The sequence below is a fragment of the Erythranthe guttata genome, chromosome 12 (assembly GCF_056151865.1).
Source record: "Erythranthe guttata isolate IM_541 chromosome 12, IM_541, whole genome shotgun sequence".
NCBI lineage: Eukaryota > Viridiplantae > Streptophyta > Magnoliopsida > Lamiales > Phrymaceae > Erythranthe > Erythranthe guttata.
Window position 1 is genome coordinate 2,109,478 of NC_142544.1, and position 19,020 is coordinate 2,128,497.

The 19,020-nt window shown below is 35.3% G+C and overlaps 2 protein-coding genes across 3 annotated transcripts; both read left to right on the plus strand.

The window, feature by feature from the left end:
• Positions 1-5,447: 5,447 nt before the first annotated feature.
• Positions 5,448-16,531, plus strand: DEG7 (DegP protease 7). Of its 2 annotated transcripts, none has more exons than XM_012977140.2 (24): positions 5,448-6,170; positions 6,292-6,362; positions 6,871-7,005; positions 7,231-7,289; positions 7,901-7,937; positions 8,462-8,587; positions 8,901-8,990; positions 9,361-9,426; positions 9,542-9,598; positions 9,679-9,744; positions 10,187-10,294; positions 10,649-10,729; positions 10,853-10,902; positions 11,121-11,286; positions 12,279-12,800; positions 13,127-13,309; positions 13,401-13,503; positions 13,668-13,838; positions 13,953-14,032; positions 14,345-14,572; positions 14,727-14,942; positions 15,195-15,352; positions 15,493-15,604; positions 16,200-16,531. In XM_012977140.2, exons 1-24 carry the CDS (start codon positions 5,894-5,896, stop codon positions 16,374-16,376), a joined length of 3,339 nt encoding a protein of 1,112 aa, XP_012832594.2. In that variant the 5' UTR covers positions 5,448-5,893; the 3' UTR covers positions 16,377-16,531. The 2 variants fall into 2 exon arrangements, with proteins under 2 accessions (XP_012832594.2, XP_088682606.1); XM_088826480.1 differs by having other exon boundaries at positions 5,595-6,170; positions 6,292-6,378.
• Positions 16,532-18,542: 2,011 nt separating this feature from the next.
• LOC105953442 (cold-regulated protein) lies at positions 18,543-18,784 on the plus strand. The gene has a single exon (XM_012977104.2). The coding sequence runs from the start codon at positions 18,553-18,555 to the stop codon at positions 18,778-18,780; it is 228 nt and encodes a 75-aa protein (XP_012832558.1). The 5' UTR covers positions 18,543-18,552; the 3' UTR covers positions 18,781-18,784.
• Positions 18,785-19,020: the final 236 nt, after the last annotated feature.

Below are 19,020 nucleotides of genomic sequence, written 5' to 3' on the forward strand. Positions count from 1 at the left end.
GGTATTTTAGAGAATGTGCTAGTGAAAGTCAATAAATTTATCTTCCCTGTTGATTTCGTGATACTAGATATAGATGAGGATAGGGAGATACCTCTTATCGTAGGGAGACCGTTTTTAGCCACGTCGAAAACTCTCATTGATTGTGCTAGTGGTGATCTTACAATGACTGTGCATGATCAAACAATCAAATTCAATGTTTTTAGTGCTAATAAAAATCCATGTGATAATAATGATTGTTTTGCTATTGAGCTTATGGATTTTACAAATAATGAAAAATTTGATGTTTTGCACTTGGACAATGGGAAAGCATCTTTGAGTGCAGGAGATGATGGCGGAAACGGGAATCGGAAGGAGCAAGTTTACTTTATGGACTCAATTTTAAATCCTCCGAGAGAAAATCATACGAGTCGAGGTCTTAACGACGATGAGAATGCAAGGAAGATGTTGCCACCCAAAAGCTCGAGCAAGTCACGAGAGAAGGATGAGTCAAGCTATTGTGGTCGTAAGGAGAAAATCAAAAAGGAATTGCACAAAGGACAATTGGTGTTATTGTGCAAATCCCGTCTTTGGTTACTTCCAAGGAGGTGCAAATTAAAGTGGTCGCGGCCGTTTATTGTCCAAGAAACTCTTCCGCACGAGGTGGTCAAAATAAAGGAGCGCGATTCAAATCGTACGTTCAACGTAAAACGGAGCCGGCTCAAACCGTATTGGGAAGCGAGTGAAGATTGCCAAGTGACTTCGGTCACTTTTGCTTGAAATTAAAGAAGCAACGTCCGGCTGAAGACTTTAAACTTAGCGCTTCTCGGGAGGCAACCCGAGCTTTATTGTTTTTCGTATTTTTATTTAATTTTTCGTTTCGTTTTTAATATCATAAGCATGCATTCTAATTTATTATTTGAATTTTATTTTTCAGGGTCGAAAAAGTGATAAATAAGAAGTTTCAGGGGCACTAATCAGAAGTTTGTAATTTTCAGGGGCCCAATTGCAATTATTCACACGGCCGTGCAAGAAAAGGGCGTAAAACTCACACGGCCGTGTGAGATTTCGGGAAGCTACTGTATAAAATCGTGAAATGGCACGGCCGTGCGAAAAAGACTTGGAATCTCGCACGGCCGTCCGAATTTTGGAGCAGCATCTGCCCAAATTCGAGAAACGGTGCGGCCGTCCCAGAACTAGGCCAAAACACGGGACGGCCGTCCCATGGGCAGCAGTGAAGCAGAACGCTCGGACGGCCGTCCGAGAAAGAGGGCAAAACGCGGGACGGCCGTCCGAGGCTCTACTGGGCGTTTTAAATTTTTGAAAATTCGTTTTTCTCCCCCATTATTTCTTAAACCCTCCTCTTTCCTTCTTTCTATCTCCCACACACAAATTTTCGAATTTTTTGAATTTCTCTTCCAAAAATTCTTCGATTCCACACACATAATTCACTCACACACTCTCCGATTCTTATTTTGTGTTGGTATTGACAGGGAGGCTAGAGAGTCGAATCAACTTCCTCAAAATCTCATCTTTCAAGGCACGCCCGTGTGCATCGAGCCGGCATCCGCCGGCACCCGTTCTTTAGCCCGTACCCGAGCCGTCCGATGAGGATGAGCGTGAGAGAAGGAGGGAGGAGCACCCCGATCACATCGACCCCGACTAAATCAGGTGTTTTCTATCCTTAAACTTTGTGCTAATTTCGTTGAGGGCAACGAAAATTTTAAGTTTGGGGGTGAAAAACATGTTATTTTGCGCTTATTTGTTTTAGTTTGCATGCATTAGGTTTTATTCGATTTTATTGTTTTTCTCGTTTTTTCCGGAATAAAAAAAAAAAAAAAAAAAAAAAAAATTTGCTTGAGTTGAATGCATCGATGATTTGTGATGATGAGAGATGATCAATGTTTGATGATGAAATTGCTTGTTTTGTGTGATAAGGATTTGATGTTTGTTTAGCTTTCGATTCAACGGGACTTAGAAGCAAATTATTGCTAGGAATCACATTTTGTGCATTGATTTGGTTGAATGTTTTGTATTTTAAATTTGGAATTAATTTGTGCTATATCATGCTATGTTCGGTTTTAGAACTCACCCTAGGAAATTTATGATACGAAGTATTGAGTAGTGAGTGATTTGGGATATGATTTGGGCCTTCTTTGAACCGTTTGAGCCTTTCAAGCCGACCTTTTTATCGAAATTATCCTTAGAACCTTGATTTGAGCCTCGGAGAAAAGGTGTTCTTTCTTTTAGCCAATGTGTAAGGTAGAATAGGTGGAGATTCTTGAAAATTACCCCTTGGAAGTTCAGTCGAAATTTTTCTTAAGGTCCTTCTTCTTCTTCGGAAAAAAAAAAAAAAAAAAAAAAAAAAAAAAAAAAAAAAAGAAGACAAATATCTATGCTTCTATATATATATATATATAAAAAAAAAAAAAAAAAAAAAAAAAAAAAAAAAAAAAAAAGAAGAAGAAGAAGAGACTAGAAGGGAGAAATAAGGACTAGTTGTTGAATTATTTTTTGAAAACTCGATCCATTGCCTCAAAAGCAAAAGTGGAGACTTTTGAACTTTTGAGAATCGAGTTTATTAAAGTCCGTATAGGTGAATTCATTGTTTCAAACGCCTGTCTTTCAAATTTTGGCGTAATCACCTAAATTCAAGAAGAATAGCCACACATACCCATATTTCCTACCTCGAACCAAAGAGCCTAACAATTGAAAGCCACAAAGCCCCAATGATCCCAATAGCTTAATGTTCGATATTAGTAGAGTAGAATAATTTGGTGAGTATTTGGAGTCAAGCATATGCATGTAAGTATAAATTTTCTCTATTTTTAACTTGCAAATATGGGATACTTGAAGCAATTGTATGATTTGTGGTTTTTTGTAATGGTGAGTGACTAAGTGTTGTTGAATTTTGAGCTTGCGAATGTCTAAGGAATTGTCATTATAATTACAAGTTCTGAAAACGTGAAGTTGATCATTGATCTATGTGATGAGATGTTATCGTTGAGTTATTTGCTTATTGGTAGATTTTTGCTTGAGGACAAGCAAAAGTTCAAGTTTGGGGGTGTGTTAAGTGTATATTTTTACACTTTATCGTATCTTTTTATTTGAGCTTTTGGTGTGTTTTAACGATAATTGGTGCTTAAAAAGTTGATTTATTGTATTTTAGGTACAAATTGAAGAATTGGAAAAGTATGGGGTCAAAACTGCAATTTTGGAGAAAATATGGGCCAAAAGTGAAAAAAGCAGAATTCTGGAGAATAGACCGCGCGGCCGTGCGGATTTTAGGCATAAATCTCACACGGCCGTCCGGAATGGCGAGTTGGCGCAGTGAGGGAATCTTAATTGTACAAGGAAACTGCCTTCTTCCCCAAGTTTTTCACCCTATATAAGACCAAGCCAAGCACACAATTAGGGATCCATCTTTTTACGCAATTTCAAGAGCAACAAAGCAATAACGAAGAATTCGAAGACTCCAAGCAAAGATTTATCGTCTATGATTTATTTTATTTGCGTTTTTGATTTAATTATGAGTAGCTAAACTACTTATTTCTAGGATTTTATTTGGAACCCTATGTGGGATTTATGAACCCAATTCTATGATTTTATGCAAGTTTTAATTCCGGATTATTTCTTCTACTTGTTTTATTAAGTGCATGAACTTGATCAACTTATGTGCTTTTATGTTATTGTTAATCGCATGAATCGGAAGATCGGGTTAATAATTAGAACTGTGGTAGAAGAGCCTTTGTGGTATTAACATAGGAATATAGTTAATCTCTTAGGTAGCCATTATTGAGATTTGTGCTTAATGCTGTGTTCTAGAATTAATTGCATAGGAATATAGTAATTGAATCTAGAGTATTAGAATCGTAATACACGCGGAAGCGGGTTATGATTATTTTAGCATCTCAGGTTAATAATCCGGGTTAATTGCTTGCATAATTGAGGGAATTGGGGGAGTAATAATCACATAGGGGGAAGAATAAAATCCTAGGCTTGTCTACTTTGATTAAATCTTCGTTTTTAATTGCTTTCTTGTTTTTGCTTGTTTTTAATTTAGTTTAATTTAGTTTATTCTCTCAAAACTCGACTGTGTAGGGTGGGCTTGATAATAATTGGTAGAATTTAGCGTCTAGGATTAAGTAATTAAATATTCCCTGTAGGTTCGATATCCGGACTTAATTGTCCACTATATTACTTGTACGATACGTGCACTTGCGTGTAGGTTTTCGACCAACAACTATAGTCATTTGTACCCGATTTCAGTTCAGTAAATTTATCAACAAAAAAAAAATCATGTTTTTTTTGTATTTTTCATGTAATATAACTCGTATTTTTTTGTCGCATGTTTTGCTTTTATTATAATTTTATGACATGCAGATAATAAGATTCGATGAAGTGCCTTTATGAAGTTGGATTCATGCTACAGTAGTCTAGACTTTATGTCACTATATATAACTATAGATAATTGTAAATAACTATAGTCACTTGTACTCGCATACAGTTATATGTATGCTATAGGTTTTTAATGTGCAGTAATACTTGTTCATGTTTGAAGAATATATGCATATGATTGTATTTTTTCATTTTTTGTTTGTTAAGTGGTTTATAATATCAAGATAAATTGTGAATTTTTTTTGTTGGTGTATATGAATTTTGGGGTAAAAAGGCAGTACATGACTACATATAACTATTAAACTTGTAGTAAACTGTAGTCATGTGTGGTATATTTTCAGTTCAGTAATTTTACCAAAATTTGAATTTATAAAAAAAATTAAATAAAAAAATAAAAAAAGTAAAAAAATTAAAAAAACCGAAAAAATTAAAAAAAATTATTTTATAAAAAAATACAATGATAATAAAAAAGTTACAATATATATACAGTAATAAAAAATAATTAAAAATAAAAATGATGATATATGCAGTACAAAATACGAAAATGCAGGTCCAAAATGATAAATGCAGTATATTAAAAATGCTGAATGCAGTTGGGCAAAAATTACAAATAAAGACACAATAGTACTTTTGCCTCTACAGGAGATATCTCAAAGGAAAATTTTTAGGAGTGGACCTATGCCTATATATTTTCCATGTGAGGGGTGTATATCTATTGTATACTAAATTAAAATAACAATCCACTAAATAAATTATTATGAAAGGTGACAAGAGGAGCACACCTACTTTAGATTATGCAATTGATAATGACACATATGAGTCATCATATAATTTTAAATATTGTTTTTTTTTTTCTTCTTTCGCAACAAATTATACGAGAGACGTAAATCACGCTAGGTTAACTAACTATGTGTGACAAGTTCGACCTAATAATCGTTGTCAAAATGATTCGAAGGTGGGCCCAATTAGTACATGTTCACTTGCTTCAATCGTTAGGCATCTCCTACATAACAATATTTTTTTTATTTGAACAGTGTAGGAAGTGATCTGATTGATGGAGTAAAGATAGGGCAATACGATTTTTAATTATTACAAGAGTTGTTACGACTTGCGAGTTATTGATGACATTATTTCACATGGAAATAATGCCAAATATATGTTGTTTGCTAAATAGTAAATATATATTTGAATATTGAAAAAGGAGAATGAAGAAAAATAATGTAGTAAAAGCTGTAAACAAAAAAAGGAAAAGGAAAAACAAAATGCTAAAATCCAGAAAATAAATTTAAAAAAATCAGCAATTCCCAATCTTAAACAGAGTGCTAAAATCATTAAAATCCCCTCGCCGCACAGTTCGCCGGAATATTCCTTCCCGTAGGTTCTCATATTCCCTTCTCACTCAATTTGAAACCGGAATCTATTTCTCGAACTCATTGCACAATTGGAGGAAGAGAGAGAGAGAGAGAGAGTGAATAATTGTATTAAGTAAGGGTTTTTGAAGGCGGTGTTGAAAATTGAGATGGAGAGTATGGGATCAGAGGCAGCTTTAGCGGGGATGGAGGCGAGCATGAAGGAGGATCTTTCCATGGAGATCGATCCGCCGTTCAAGGAGAGCCTCGCCACCGCCGATGACTGGCGGAAGGCACTCAACAAGGTGGTTCCCGCCGTCGTGGTCCTCCGCACCACAGCCTGCCGCGCCTTCGACACCGAGTCCGCCGGTGCGTCCTACGCCACTGGATTCGTCGTTGATAAGTCACGGGGGATCATCCTCACCAACCGCCATGTTGTTAAGCCAGGTTGAAAATCTTAATGTTTTTTTATTTTTTTTTTTATTTTTTTTTTTGTGATTTCGCTTTAATTTTTTATGGAGTGGTTGGATTACTATTTAAAAAAAAAAATTTAATTTCTATTTTGTAGGGCCGGTGGTGGCGGAAGCTATGTTCGTGAACAGAGAAGAAATTCCGGTGTATCCAATTTATAGAGACCCTGTTAGTTTTCGCTACGGTGAATTTAATTCATGAGTGAATTGTATTTCATTATCAATTTTTATTCTGTCTATGCAATTATGAGATTATTCTGATTCTTGATGTAAAAAACGCGATTCACGAATAGAACAGGATGCATAATTCAGTTTGCTTACAGTATGTTTCTTCTGTTTTAGCTATAATCATTTAGTTGTAAATTATGAAGTCATGTTGCATAATTTAACTTATGAATAACGAATAGGGTTTAATCATTTTTCGGTTTATGCTAAATCTATATACTTTGTGAATGGGGTTTAAGATATTTATGAAATAGGGTTTAATCATCGTGGTTTAAGCTAAATATAAGTATCTTTAGCTACAGGGACAGTTTCACCGACCTAATGCTTGTTGAATTAATTAGTCTCATTCCTACATGAAAATGTATGCAAGTTAAGAGTATTCTGGTTGAGCTTGAGAAACGTGAAGGTTGAGTTCGACTTCAAAATTTGACATTCATTTTTTGTTTCTCTAGGTTCATGATTTCGGTTTCTTCCGTTATGATCCTTCTGCTATACAATTTCTTACCTATGAAGAAATTCCTCTCGCTCCTGAGGCTGCATGTGTTGGGCTTGAGATTAGGGTTGTCGGAAATGATAGTGGAGAAAAGGTATATAAATATATCATGGTTTGTATCCTATACCCGTTCACAATTTGTTTTCAAATGCACAACGGTGAATATGTCCAAAACTGCCATTTCATATTTTTACAGACATATTGACCTTTTCCCAAATATAAGCTCCAGTTTTTTAATTTTATTATTCCCCAGTTTGGTCCCAGAAGAACAATGGATTTTGTGTTCAGGAATTTTTTCTTCCCTTTTGTGAATTTGCAGGTGTCTATTTTGGCAGGCACTATTGCCCGTTTGGATAGAGATGCTCCACACTATAAAAAGTATGTTTTCTATGTCAAACTATGTTATCTGACCTTTTCTCTTCAGTATATATGAATATTTGGTAAAGGAGTGGACGGAAATTCTAGTAAGTTCTTTTATAGTGTAACATCCACTTGAAACATTGCCGTAATTTTTTTTTTCTCTAGTTGATCATGATTGATTGATGGCAACCACGAATATTGGAGGCCTTATGCTACTCTCCCCGTCTCTCATAATAAGACTCAATTTCCTATAATGGGATGAAATTTGTTTTCCAGCATTATCCTGAATTGAATTGATGTGACGAAACTTACCCTCACCCCATTACTTTTAACTTTTAAGGGATTCATGGTAAAAAAAGTTACATTTTTTCAACTTCATCTAATTCTTGATCAAAATAGGACCATAATTTTAGTATGAGGGTGTTTTACTCGTGTCCAGTTTGTGGAGTGAATTGTTTTACTTGTATATACACTTGAAGATTTCATGGTAGCGTTGTTACTAAACGAGCCTTATATATCTTATATAATTGCTTGGTCACTGTGATTTGTGTATCACTTGTTTTATGATCCACACTGAAAGCGTCTCTACAGACTCTGCTACTGATGGTGAACTTTAACCATTTATGCAGGGATGGCTACAATGACTTCAATACATTCTACATGCAAGTAAGCTTTTGAGTTCACAATAATGGATACTGTTTTGATATGTGCAGTTATTTTAGTTACTTTGCTACAAGATATATATTCTTGTATGTATAATTAATTCTTGGATGTCCATTGTGCATTTGCTTGATTAGTGTTTTTGATTGCTTGAGAGAATAATTAGCCACTTTCGGAGAATATGAGAGAACTTGGTGAAGAAAATATTTTATTTTAAAGCTATACATAGTGTGTATTAAAGCTAAACATAATGTACAATATAATTGGCTGCAACAGTCACAATTAAAGATCCAGATTTGAAGCGATGCTTAACCTAGATCTCTGATAGCATCTTATTGAGAAAGTTATTGGACAATGATTTTACCGTCTACTTGTAATCTGTAATCTTCATATATGCTTGAAATTTCAACATAATTAGTTCGGCCGTTGTAACGACTGAGTTGCTCTATAGTTCTACTTATCAGTTTTGTGCTTAGGTATTTGCATATCTGGTAATATATTTGTGTTTTCGTCTTCTCTTTGTTACACAGGCAGCTTCAGGAACAAAAGGAGGGTCAAGTGGGTCCCCTGTAATTGACTGGCAAGGTAGAGCAGTTGCCTTGAATGCTGGGAGTAAAACTTCTAGTGCTTCGGCATTTTTCTTGCCTTTAGAACGAGTAAGAAGATGTTTTTCCGAACCATATTTCCCCTTACAAAACTTATAAATCTTATGTTCTTCGCTGCTGCTTAAATCACATGGGTATTTTTTCTTCCTCATTATTGATTTGTGGAACCATAGCTTGATCTTAAGCTTGTACTCTTGCTTGATGCTATGTTTCATGTAATTGTTTAAGTTATACAGTTCCCGGTTTGAAATTATGTTGGTCAGAAATTGCATTTGTTTATCTATGTAAGGCCTGAATTTTCTGTAAATGACAGACTGATTATATTGCTACCTATTAATAAGAGCTACATTTATTTGGATATCAGGTTGTTAGGGCCTTAAGATTCTTGCAGGAAGGAAGAGACTCAAATAGTAGTTCATGGGAGGCAGTCACCATTCCCCGTGGTACGCTTCAGGTTTGTTTGTCTTTTCTTGTAGAGTTTTTCTCTTCGTCGTTACTTATATTTTTTTGTAGTACTCTTCATTCATCAAATTTCAAAACTATGTAGTACACCTTTATTGTCTTTTTGTATGAGCTCTTTAGTCTGAATTGCTTTGGATTTAAACAGGAATCTGCTACAATTTCGTAAATAATGACTTAAAACTTTCAACCGTTGCACTGTTAGGAACGGAAAATTGGGTGTCAGTTTGTTTACTGAAAATCTTTTCAGAAAACATAATCTTTTCAGAAAACAAACATAGTCTTTATTTGTCTCTCTGCTCTTTATATTTGGGAGATCTCAGATGCATTTTTGATTGACTTGTATTCACATACCTGTGATATAGGCTACATTTCTCCACAAAGGATTCGATGACACACGCCGGCTTGGTCTCAGAAGTGAAACAGAGCAGGTATCTATATTTTTATTCTCAAGTTCTAACCTCGTGTTGATTACCATATCCTCCCACCCGGTCTTTGCTTATGGATTGATAAGAAAAACTTACGTTTTTCTTATTCTTTCTTCAGTTAGTACGTCATGCTTCTCCTCTTGGGGAAACTGGAATGCTTGTCGTTGACTCTGTGGTGAGTGGAATATTCTCATTATATCATCTTTGAGTTTGTTTTATTATATGAATGCCGCCATGCTTTGTTGTTGGTTTCAGGTACCATATGGTCCAGCCCATAAGCATTTAGAGCCAGGTGACGTGCTTATACGTTTGAATGGAGAGGTATGTCTCCCTAATTTTTATTTGTTATATCTATGGATTGCATTTTTTGGTAACCCCAATTAAGATAGATTTGCTTGAACTGTTCTGATTTTCTTGTATCTTGATTCTTGAGTGAAGTCTTGTAATAAGTGTAGAATCGTGGTGTAAATTAAGTCTTCTCAGTTAGATTTAGAAAGAATATTTCAATTAAGATCTGCCTGAATTTAAATTTGAAGGCCTCCAATTTTTTTGGTTAACGAAATACCAGAAATTGGTTCACTTTTTAAGCTAAAAGCCTAAATAGACGCTACCAATCACCTATACATGGGGCAGGGCTTTAATGAGATCTCATGATATTTGTATGAAAATTTGAATTACAAATCTTATACTTTATGCTCACACTTCGAAATGATTGGTCTTTTTATTCACTTTAATAATGAGTTTTCAAGAACCTTGATTACAGGTGACCACACAGTTTCTGAAGATGGAGAGTTTGGTTGATGACAGTGTCAACCATAAAATTGAACTTCAGATTGAAAGGGGAGGCAAACCTTTGACTGTGGATTTGACGGTGAGATATAAACTATTCCTTGTAAACTCTTGCGAGTTTTATTACTGGGAAGTGTTAGTTTGTTCAATTCTATTCCTTTAAAATCCCAAAGCTGTCCTCTAAACAAGGTTCTGTTCTTTGATACTACTGCAAGTGCATACGTCATTTGTCTTCTTTGTAGATGGATTTAATATAAAATCCTTTTTCCATACCATATTATGGTGGAATGGTTCTTGAACTTATAACAAAAGTTGGGTTGGGACTTCTTGTAAGTTCAGATATTAGTTTTGTGATGATGTGGATGAGCTATTTATTGTTCTTTGCCGATTATATTGACTTAATGGTTGCATTTTTTTTCTCCTCAAACTGTTTCAGGTTCAGGATTTGCACTCTGTCACGCCCGACTACTTTCTTGAACTCAGTGGTGCTATCATACACCCTCTTTCTTATCAACAGGTTGGCTTATATCTTAATCATTGGATCTTGGGATTTTTCATCTTCGTTATAATGCTCATTATGTCGTATATTTTGTCTTTGTAAATTGTTATCTAATGCCATAAACTTTTTATTTTTATGCAGGCCAGAAACTTCCGTTTTCAGTGTGGTCTTGTCTATGTTGCGGAACAAGGGTATGCATTGTTTGTTACTTTAAACATATACTCAAAGATGTCTAGCTTATCATTTTCAGTTTGCATGTTGAAGCCAAATTTTTCGTTATCTGTTGCTCTTTAAGTAATATTGAAGCTTCCTCATGATATATTATCCTGAGCGGGAACTGTGTATAATCATTTTTACCAACTGTCGTTTCTAATAAAAACGGTGCATTTGTTCGAATTGCACAATGCAGGTACATGCTATTCAGAGCTGGAGTTCCACGGCATGCTATTATTAAGAAGTTTGCTGGTGAAGACATATCAAAACTCGAAGACTTCATTTCTGTGCTATCTAAGTTATCAAGAGGTGCAAGAGTACCACTTGAATATATAAGCTACTCTGATCGCCACAGAAGAAAGGTACTTGTAGTTCATGTGAAATACAGTATTGGATTATTTGCTCATTATTGATATTTTTTTGATAAATAATGCCAAAAATCCACTCACATATAATCCGAAGTATTTCATTGCAGAGAATAATAGTAGTAAGTAGTTACATCTTGTCCACTAAAATGGATACAACAGAGCTAGTGCTTGAAAATGGGCTTTGGTGACTCTAAAATTCAACCCCTCTGCCGTACTGCAGCTAGTCCAATGCTATAATTATGTCTTGAACAATTAAATTCAAAAATAGAAAACGAAGATTCTATTAGCAATTCTAAGATGCTTTTTGCTCCTGAATTAAATTTATTTTGTGCCACAAACGCAATGGTTTTTCACCTACCTAATTTTTTACCTTTATGTCCTCGTCTGTTCTTAAATTCTTACTCTTATTTATATATATATATATATATATGTGTGTGTGTGTGTGTGTGTGTGTGTGTGTGTGTGTGTGTGTGTGTGTGTGGTGTGTGTGTGTCATATTACGAGTCAACTAGTTTTTTTTTTTCATACTGATCGAACCGGTAGGATCACTGATCAAGTTGAGTGTTCTCTGTTTGATTGAAGTTAGTTACTTAAGGGTCCATTTGGAGGGGGGATTTGATTTGGGGAAGGGATTTGAAATGACTCCAATTTAGAGTCATTTGAAATCCACCACTATTGCTCCAAAATCAACTAAAAAGGAGGGGTGTGGATTTGAAATCCATCTCCAAATCCCTCAATCCAAACAAGTCCAAGGGATTTGTTATTATGGATTTGAAATTCCTCCCCCAAATCCCTCCATCCAAATGCACCCTAAAAGTATTATCATAATCAATTTTTACCTGGTTTTTTTCTCGTCTGCCTTTTGCTTTATCTAGTCAAATTTTATGATTGTCAAAAAAATATCATCACAAGTTTCCTAGTACTTGTGTCATTGTGGAACATTTAATACTTACTATTCAGTTGTAATTTTTTTTACGTGTCTGCAGTCTGTACTAGTCACAGTTGATCGCCATCAGTGGTACGCCCCTCCACAAATATATACTCGTGACGACAGTTCTGGCCTGTGGATAGTAAAGCCAGTTTTGCCACCAGACTCTCCATTCTTATCTCCACAGGTGCCCAGCGAACACGACTTAGCAAGCAGTAGAGTTCCGTCGTGCGCCGCTGAGTTGGCACAAATGGAGCCAGCACATCAATGCCCTGTCCAAGAGTCGATGGATGGTTTCACTAGTATGGAAACTAGCTGCGAACAAATTGATGAAGGACCGCATTCTCTAGACGAAACTGATTCTGGAACCAAGAAAAGGCGCGTGGAGGAGGAATTATCCGCTGCTGACGGTGTATTATTGCCGGAATGTTCCTTACATGAGCCTCGGGAAGAAAGATTGGAGGACAATGGAACTGGAACAGATACAGTTTTGGGAGATTATCAAGGTGCGGCAGCTGCTGTTGCAACTAATGCTTCTGTAGCTGAGCATGCAATTGAACCCACCCTTGTCATGTTAGAGGTAATATAATCACAAAGTAACTTCTGTATAGATTTAATATTTAATATTACTTCCGCTTTTGTGTTTCTGTTTCTTATTGTAATTATGAAATTCAAAATTTAAAAAAAGGATTGGCTATAAGAATGCAATAATTGGTCTGATGGAATCAGTAGCATTGTTACTATCCGATAAACAAGTAAAGAAGCAACCTTTTAGTTGAACGAGTTCTTTCTTATGATGCTTTGATGACTAAAACTGAGGGATATTGTTTTGTCATTAATGCTCGATACTCATCCTTTTGAGTCGCCTTTGTGGACTTTTATATATTTTATTATTTATTTTTGTAGGTTCACGTGCCGTCTTCTTGTATGCTTGATGGTGTGCACTCGCAGCATTTCTTTGGAACCGGTGTTATTATATATCACTCTCAAACCATGGGATTGGTTGCTGTTGATAAAAACACGGTTGCAGTGTCCGTTTCTGATGTGATGCTGTCCTTTGCTGCCTATCCAATTGAAATTCCTGGCGAGGTATTTTCCTATATATATGTATTTATTATTTAAGCTGTGAAAGGCTGTTTACCAAATTGATGTTAAGCAGTTTGGTAAAAAAATTTGACAGGTTGTATTTCTTCACCCAGTGCACAATTTTGCACTTGTTGCATATGATCCTTCTGCTCTTGCTGCTGGTGCTTCTTTAGTTCGAGCTGCTGAACTTCTTCCTGGTATGTAGTCTAATTGCTTAACAAGTGGTCATAGAAGAATAAGTAAATTTCTGTGGATTTTCTTTTTACGATGCCTATTCTTTTTATTGCTCTTTTTTTTTTGTATTTATCTCTCTCCCACTCTCTCGCCTGCAAACAACTTTGATCGTACATGTTTTTATCAGAACCAGCACTGCACCGTGGAGATTCTGTGTGCCTAGTGGGGTTAAGTAGGAGTCTACAGGCAACCTCCAGGAAATCTTTTGTCACAAATCCTTCTGCTGCTCTTAATATTGGCTCTGCTGATTGTCCTAGATACAGAGCAACCAATATGGAAGTAATCGAGCTTGATACTGGTGCGTTAGAAACAAAAATCGTTGACCAGATATGAAATTGTTTGTCCTTTTCCACTTATTACAGCGCACTGGATGAAATTTCATCGTACTGATTCTTCTTACATCTCGTTTCAGATTTCGGCAGTACATTTTCTGGTGTTCTTACGGATGACCTTGGTAGGGTTCGAGCTATTTGGGGGAGCTTTTCAACACAGGTTTGCGTTCCCTCTATTTTTTATTTATGTACTATTTACTAATATATATCGAATTGCTAATAAACTCCCGGTGTTATTAATATTAACAAAAATCTTCTTTAATGCATTTCTTTAAGTACACAAATAGTGAGTTTTTATGGGAGTAGTTTTCTAAAAAAACATTGAATTGTAGGGGGGTTTTTGCTATTAAAATAGCACGGGGAGTTTTTTAGCAATTAGAGAAAACACAGGGGTGATGAATGCAATAAACCCTATATATATTGAGCTTATCTGAAGCATTCTCTAATTGCTGCCTGTACTCGAATTGTCCAGCTCAAGTATGGTTGTACATCATCTGAAGACCATCAATTTGTTCGTGGTATTCCAATTTACTCAATATGCCAGATCCTCGACAAAATCATTTCGGGTGCGGTTGATCGCACCCTTCTCATAAATGGAATCAAAAGGCCTATGCCACTTATCAGAATATTAGAGGTCGAACTTTATCCCACCTTACTCTCCAAAGCTCGTAGTTTTGGTCTGAGCGACTCTTGGATCCAGGTAAAACATGTTCTTTTATTTATTTCTTACACGGGTTATAATTGCACGAGCTTATTGTCTACAAACATGTGGGAAATTATTTGTCTTATTGATTTCCTTTATATAGTTCAGGATATATCACGTCTTAAAATGATTTGGGTTTCTTAATTTTCAGGCACTGGTGAAAAAAGATCCGATTAGGCGTCAAGTTCTAAGGGTTAAAGGCTGCTTAGCTGGATCTAAAGCCGAAAATTTACTAGAACAAGGTGACATGGTTTTGGCGATCAATAAAGCACCAGTAACATGTTTCCGTGATATAGAAGATGCTTGCCAACAACTAGACCGATATAAAGAAAAAAATGAAAAGCTCGAATTGACAATTTTTCGCCAGGTTTGCTTTTACAGAAAATATATTATATTTTATTTCGTTCTATTAATAATTTTGTCATAACAATTAGCCAATATAAAGATCAAATAATCTCACGAAAACCCCAATTTTGTATTATTCGACCAGTAAGATAAGCCATGATAAAAAAATATTTCTGGGTTGACCCGGAAAATTTTTGGGTTTACCAAATATCAAAGAAAGTTCAACTAATTTTCCCAACCAAACAAGGATTAACTATAATATTTTAATTTTCAGGGTCGTGAAATGGATATACCGGTGGGGACTGATGTGAGGGATGGGAATGGTACGCCACGTGTCATAAATTGGTGTGGTTGTATAGTACAAGATCCTCATTCAGCTGTACGAGCTCTTGGATTTCTGCCTGAAGAAGGCCACGGTGTATATGTTGCAAGGTATACCTCTTAAACCCAAGCTAATTAATATTTTTTATTACAAATTCGTGCTTAACTATAAAGTTGTTTATTACAAACTGGTCAAATGTAATTGGGTTATACTTAGTTTTTGTTAATGGTGCAAAAAATAAAATTTTCAGGTGGTGTCATGGGAGTCCAGCTCATAGATATGGTTTATATGCTCTTCAATGGATTGTGGAAGTAAACGGAAAGCCGACTCCGGATTTAGATGCCTTAGTCGCTGTTTCAAAGGTATGCGTCTATTTTATCGGAGAAAAGAAAAAAAAAAGTCAATTGTGCGTTATTTGTTACTTGTCAAGACGTGTTGGTAGGGATGTAAATTGGAATGGTTTTTTCAAATTCCGCCAATTCCAATCTAATTTTTTTCCGATTTTGGAACAATATTTTTCTTTCCGAATTCCAAAAGTTTCGATTTCGATTTTCTGATTTTTTTTTTGGATGGGAATTGGAATACGCATTAGATTCCAATTTCCAATTCTGATTTTATGTTCCGAAAATATCTCCAAAAATTCCAATTTGTTTTTTTTAAATTACATTTTATAATATCAATATTATTATGTATTTTACATTATAGGCGACTAAAAAATGGAATTTCCTAATTCTATTCCGACTTTTTTGATTTTGGAACAATTTTTTCTCATTCCATATTCCGACCAAATTTCAATTTTTTTTTTTTTGTTTTTTGATTTCCAAAAAAATGGTTTTTTTCCAAAAGTGTTCATTTCAATCTGATCATGTAGGATGAGGTGTGGTATTAGTACAAGATGTTGCTACTATATTACTCATATTCTTGAAACTTAAATCGTTCAAAATACGAATTCTGTAGGAAATAGAGCACGGTGAATTTATTCGTGTGAAAACAATTCACTTAAACGGGAAGCCTCGAGTACTCTCACTGAAGCAGGATTTGCACTACTGGCCCACATGGGAGCTGAGATTTGATACCGAAACTGCAATATGGCGTCGAAATACAATCAAATCACTCGATAGTAAGGCTATGTGAGATTCATTTGTGTAAATCCTTTATATAATTCTTTCTATTTGGAAATTTGAATTCTTCTAAGAATCGGAATTCATCCCTCTCAAACTTGTTATCGATTAGTAATTACTGGTTTATTGCACTACAGTTCATATATAATTGCCAATTTATTTTGACAATGATTAATCCATTAAATATTTGGGATTAGAGCATCAATTTATTTGTTCTATATCATATTATTATGATAAAGAATAAAGAATTATTTCATTAAGATATTATTTTGTCATATTAAACTCCCTGTATTTGAACTTGAATCAGCAAAGCTTCATTAATTAAAATATTAAAGCATAATTAACAGCTAGTTCTTGAAATTACTATACTAACCCTGAATCTAATCATTCATCAAAACACTAACAAATGAACCACCAATAGAAATGCCCCTACATTTATAAGATAATGATTAATTGCTGCATTAGAGTATACCATCAAATTAAATGGATCATCAGTTGGGTACAAGTTTCCAGGAGCACCAGTTACATAATTAAACCTCGGTGGAGGCGGCGGAGTAATCTCTGCCGCCACATACACGGGACTTGGTGGTGGTGGACTACAGTACCGCCCTGGATTTTCCGGTGGCGGTGGTGGCGGCGGCGACTGGTGGCTGCATGGATTGGCACAAGGGCATTCCCCACACTTGATGCTAATTGGCTCGGGGAATATTTCACGATCAACCTCAGTAGAAAATGTGGTGACCGAAACTGAGAGTTGGAAAACGAGAACCGTTAGTAGGATAATTGGAGTCCGTTTGAATACTAAAACGCGCATCTTAATTTTCTCGATGTTCGAAAAAATGTTAATCGACGTGATATTAACGAGGAAGAAAGAAATGGAAGATGCGAGTGAACTTATCTAGATGCATGGTCGATCACTTAGTGTATATGTATATATGTGTGTAATTTGGTATAAGGGCTTGTTTGGTTAGGTAATTTTATGGTTATAATTGGAAAGGAGAATTGGTATTAGTTCAAGTATGAACCTCTTTTTTCCATAGTTAATTATATAAGGAATTCAAGAAAGGTGAATTGCATGTGGATGATGGTGTAACTTTGTAGGGTCACTCTCTCTCAATTTGATGCCATTTTAAGATAGTAAATATTTACATACATTGGTAAGAATGAATTATTCGCAACAAATGTCCAACAAATGTCGAAGTTGGTTTGTTCTATGTTAGACTCGGTGAACTTCGTAGGGTCCATATATATCCTACTGTACATGTGTATAATCTATACATATATTTACATGCATCTCTATGTATATGTGTGTAGTTGTGTGTAAAATCCAACATAGAAAACTGCTTAGTTGTGTATTTCATCAAGTGTAGCATCTGCAAGAACTGTCGAAGTTAGAGTTGCAACACATGGGGCAAAGATGATATTCACAAATTAGAATAGACAAAAAAATTGGAAGTGCTAAATGTCGTTTTTCATTTTGTTGCTACACGTATGTGATTTTGACAACTTATTTGGTCTGAATTTGGCGGAATTCAAAATACTAAATTTGTAGTCCTTGGAATTGGCTTTCTAATCTAACTTAAATCAGTTTTAAGTTGGATGTTACATGCGAGATATCTAAAAATTTCATTATTAAAGTTGTTTTGAGATTTGAATTGTAACTCATTCATGCGTAAATTTAATGGAAAGTAAATGAAAGATGAAAGGAAATACTGAATATATTACTATTAAAACTCAAGTACAATAGAAATATATGAAGCTAATAATACATAGAACAAGATTGATTAAAATTACATTTGAAATCCAAATACATACCCAAAAAATAGAACAAAATTTAACCCAAAAAAAAATAAAAATCGAATTTTGTTGAATTTAATAATACATAAAGTTTATTAGTAAGGTTATTTTAACATTTAAATTATTATTATTAGAAAAATGGGTGTGAGTCGGTGGTTCATCATTTCTCTTTTGGTGAATTAATTAAACAAATACGAAAAATCCGGCAAATTGAAAACGTGTAATAGGGTAGAAGAAAAACGTGTCAAGCTCCCATGGCAGAGCAACACGTGTCACGAAACACACGCCGCCACGTAGCAAAACACTTCCCTTACATAAACATCAGTTTCTCAGTTCAGTTTTCATCAAACAGTTTATCTTAATTTCGAAGTAAATTTCGAATTAATAAATAAATGGCGATTGGTGTTCCGATATGCGTGCAGTGTGGGACCGGGAGCAACCCATGCAGGTGCAAGGTGGTGGGGCCGACGCTGGGTTTCTTGGCATTTGCGGCGGCGGCGCTGGTGGAGTGGCCGGTCGGAGCTCTCGTCTACTGCTTCCGACACATGAAGGGCCGCCGTATCATGGCCCATCCCGCCACCGTTGTGTACCCCGCCGTTTCCAATTCTATTCCTATTTAATTTAATCACTCGTAATCTCCGTTTTGTTTTTTTGATTTTAATGTGAAGACAATGTAACGGCGTTAGTCACTTCCGTTTGTGTTTTTGTACTCATGTAGCAATAAAATGACATAATGTATGTTATCTTATAAACATGTGTTTTTGTGATGTATTTTGGAAATATTAATTATTTATCTTATAAGCTATGAGGAAACTATTTCTAGGAGTTGAAAATCAATTACAAAGAAGCTATGAACAATT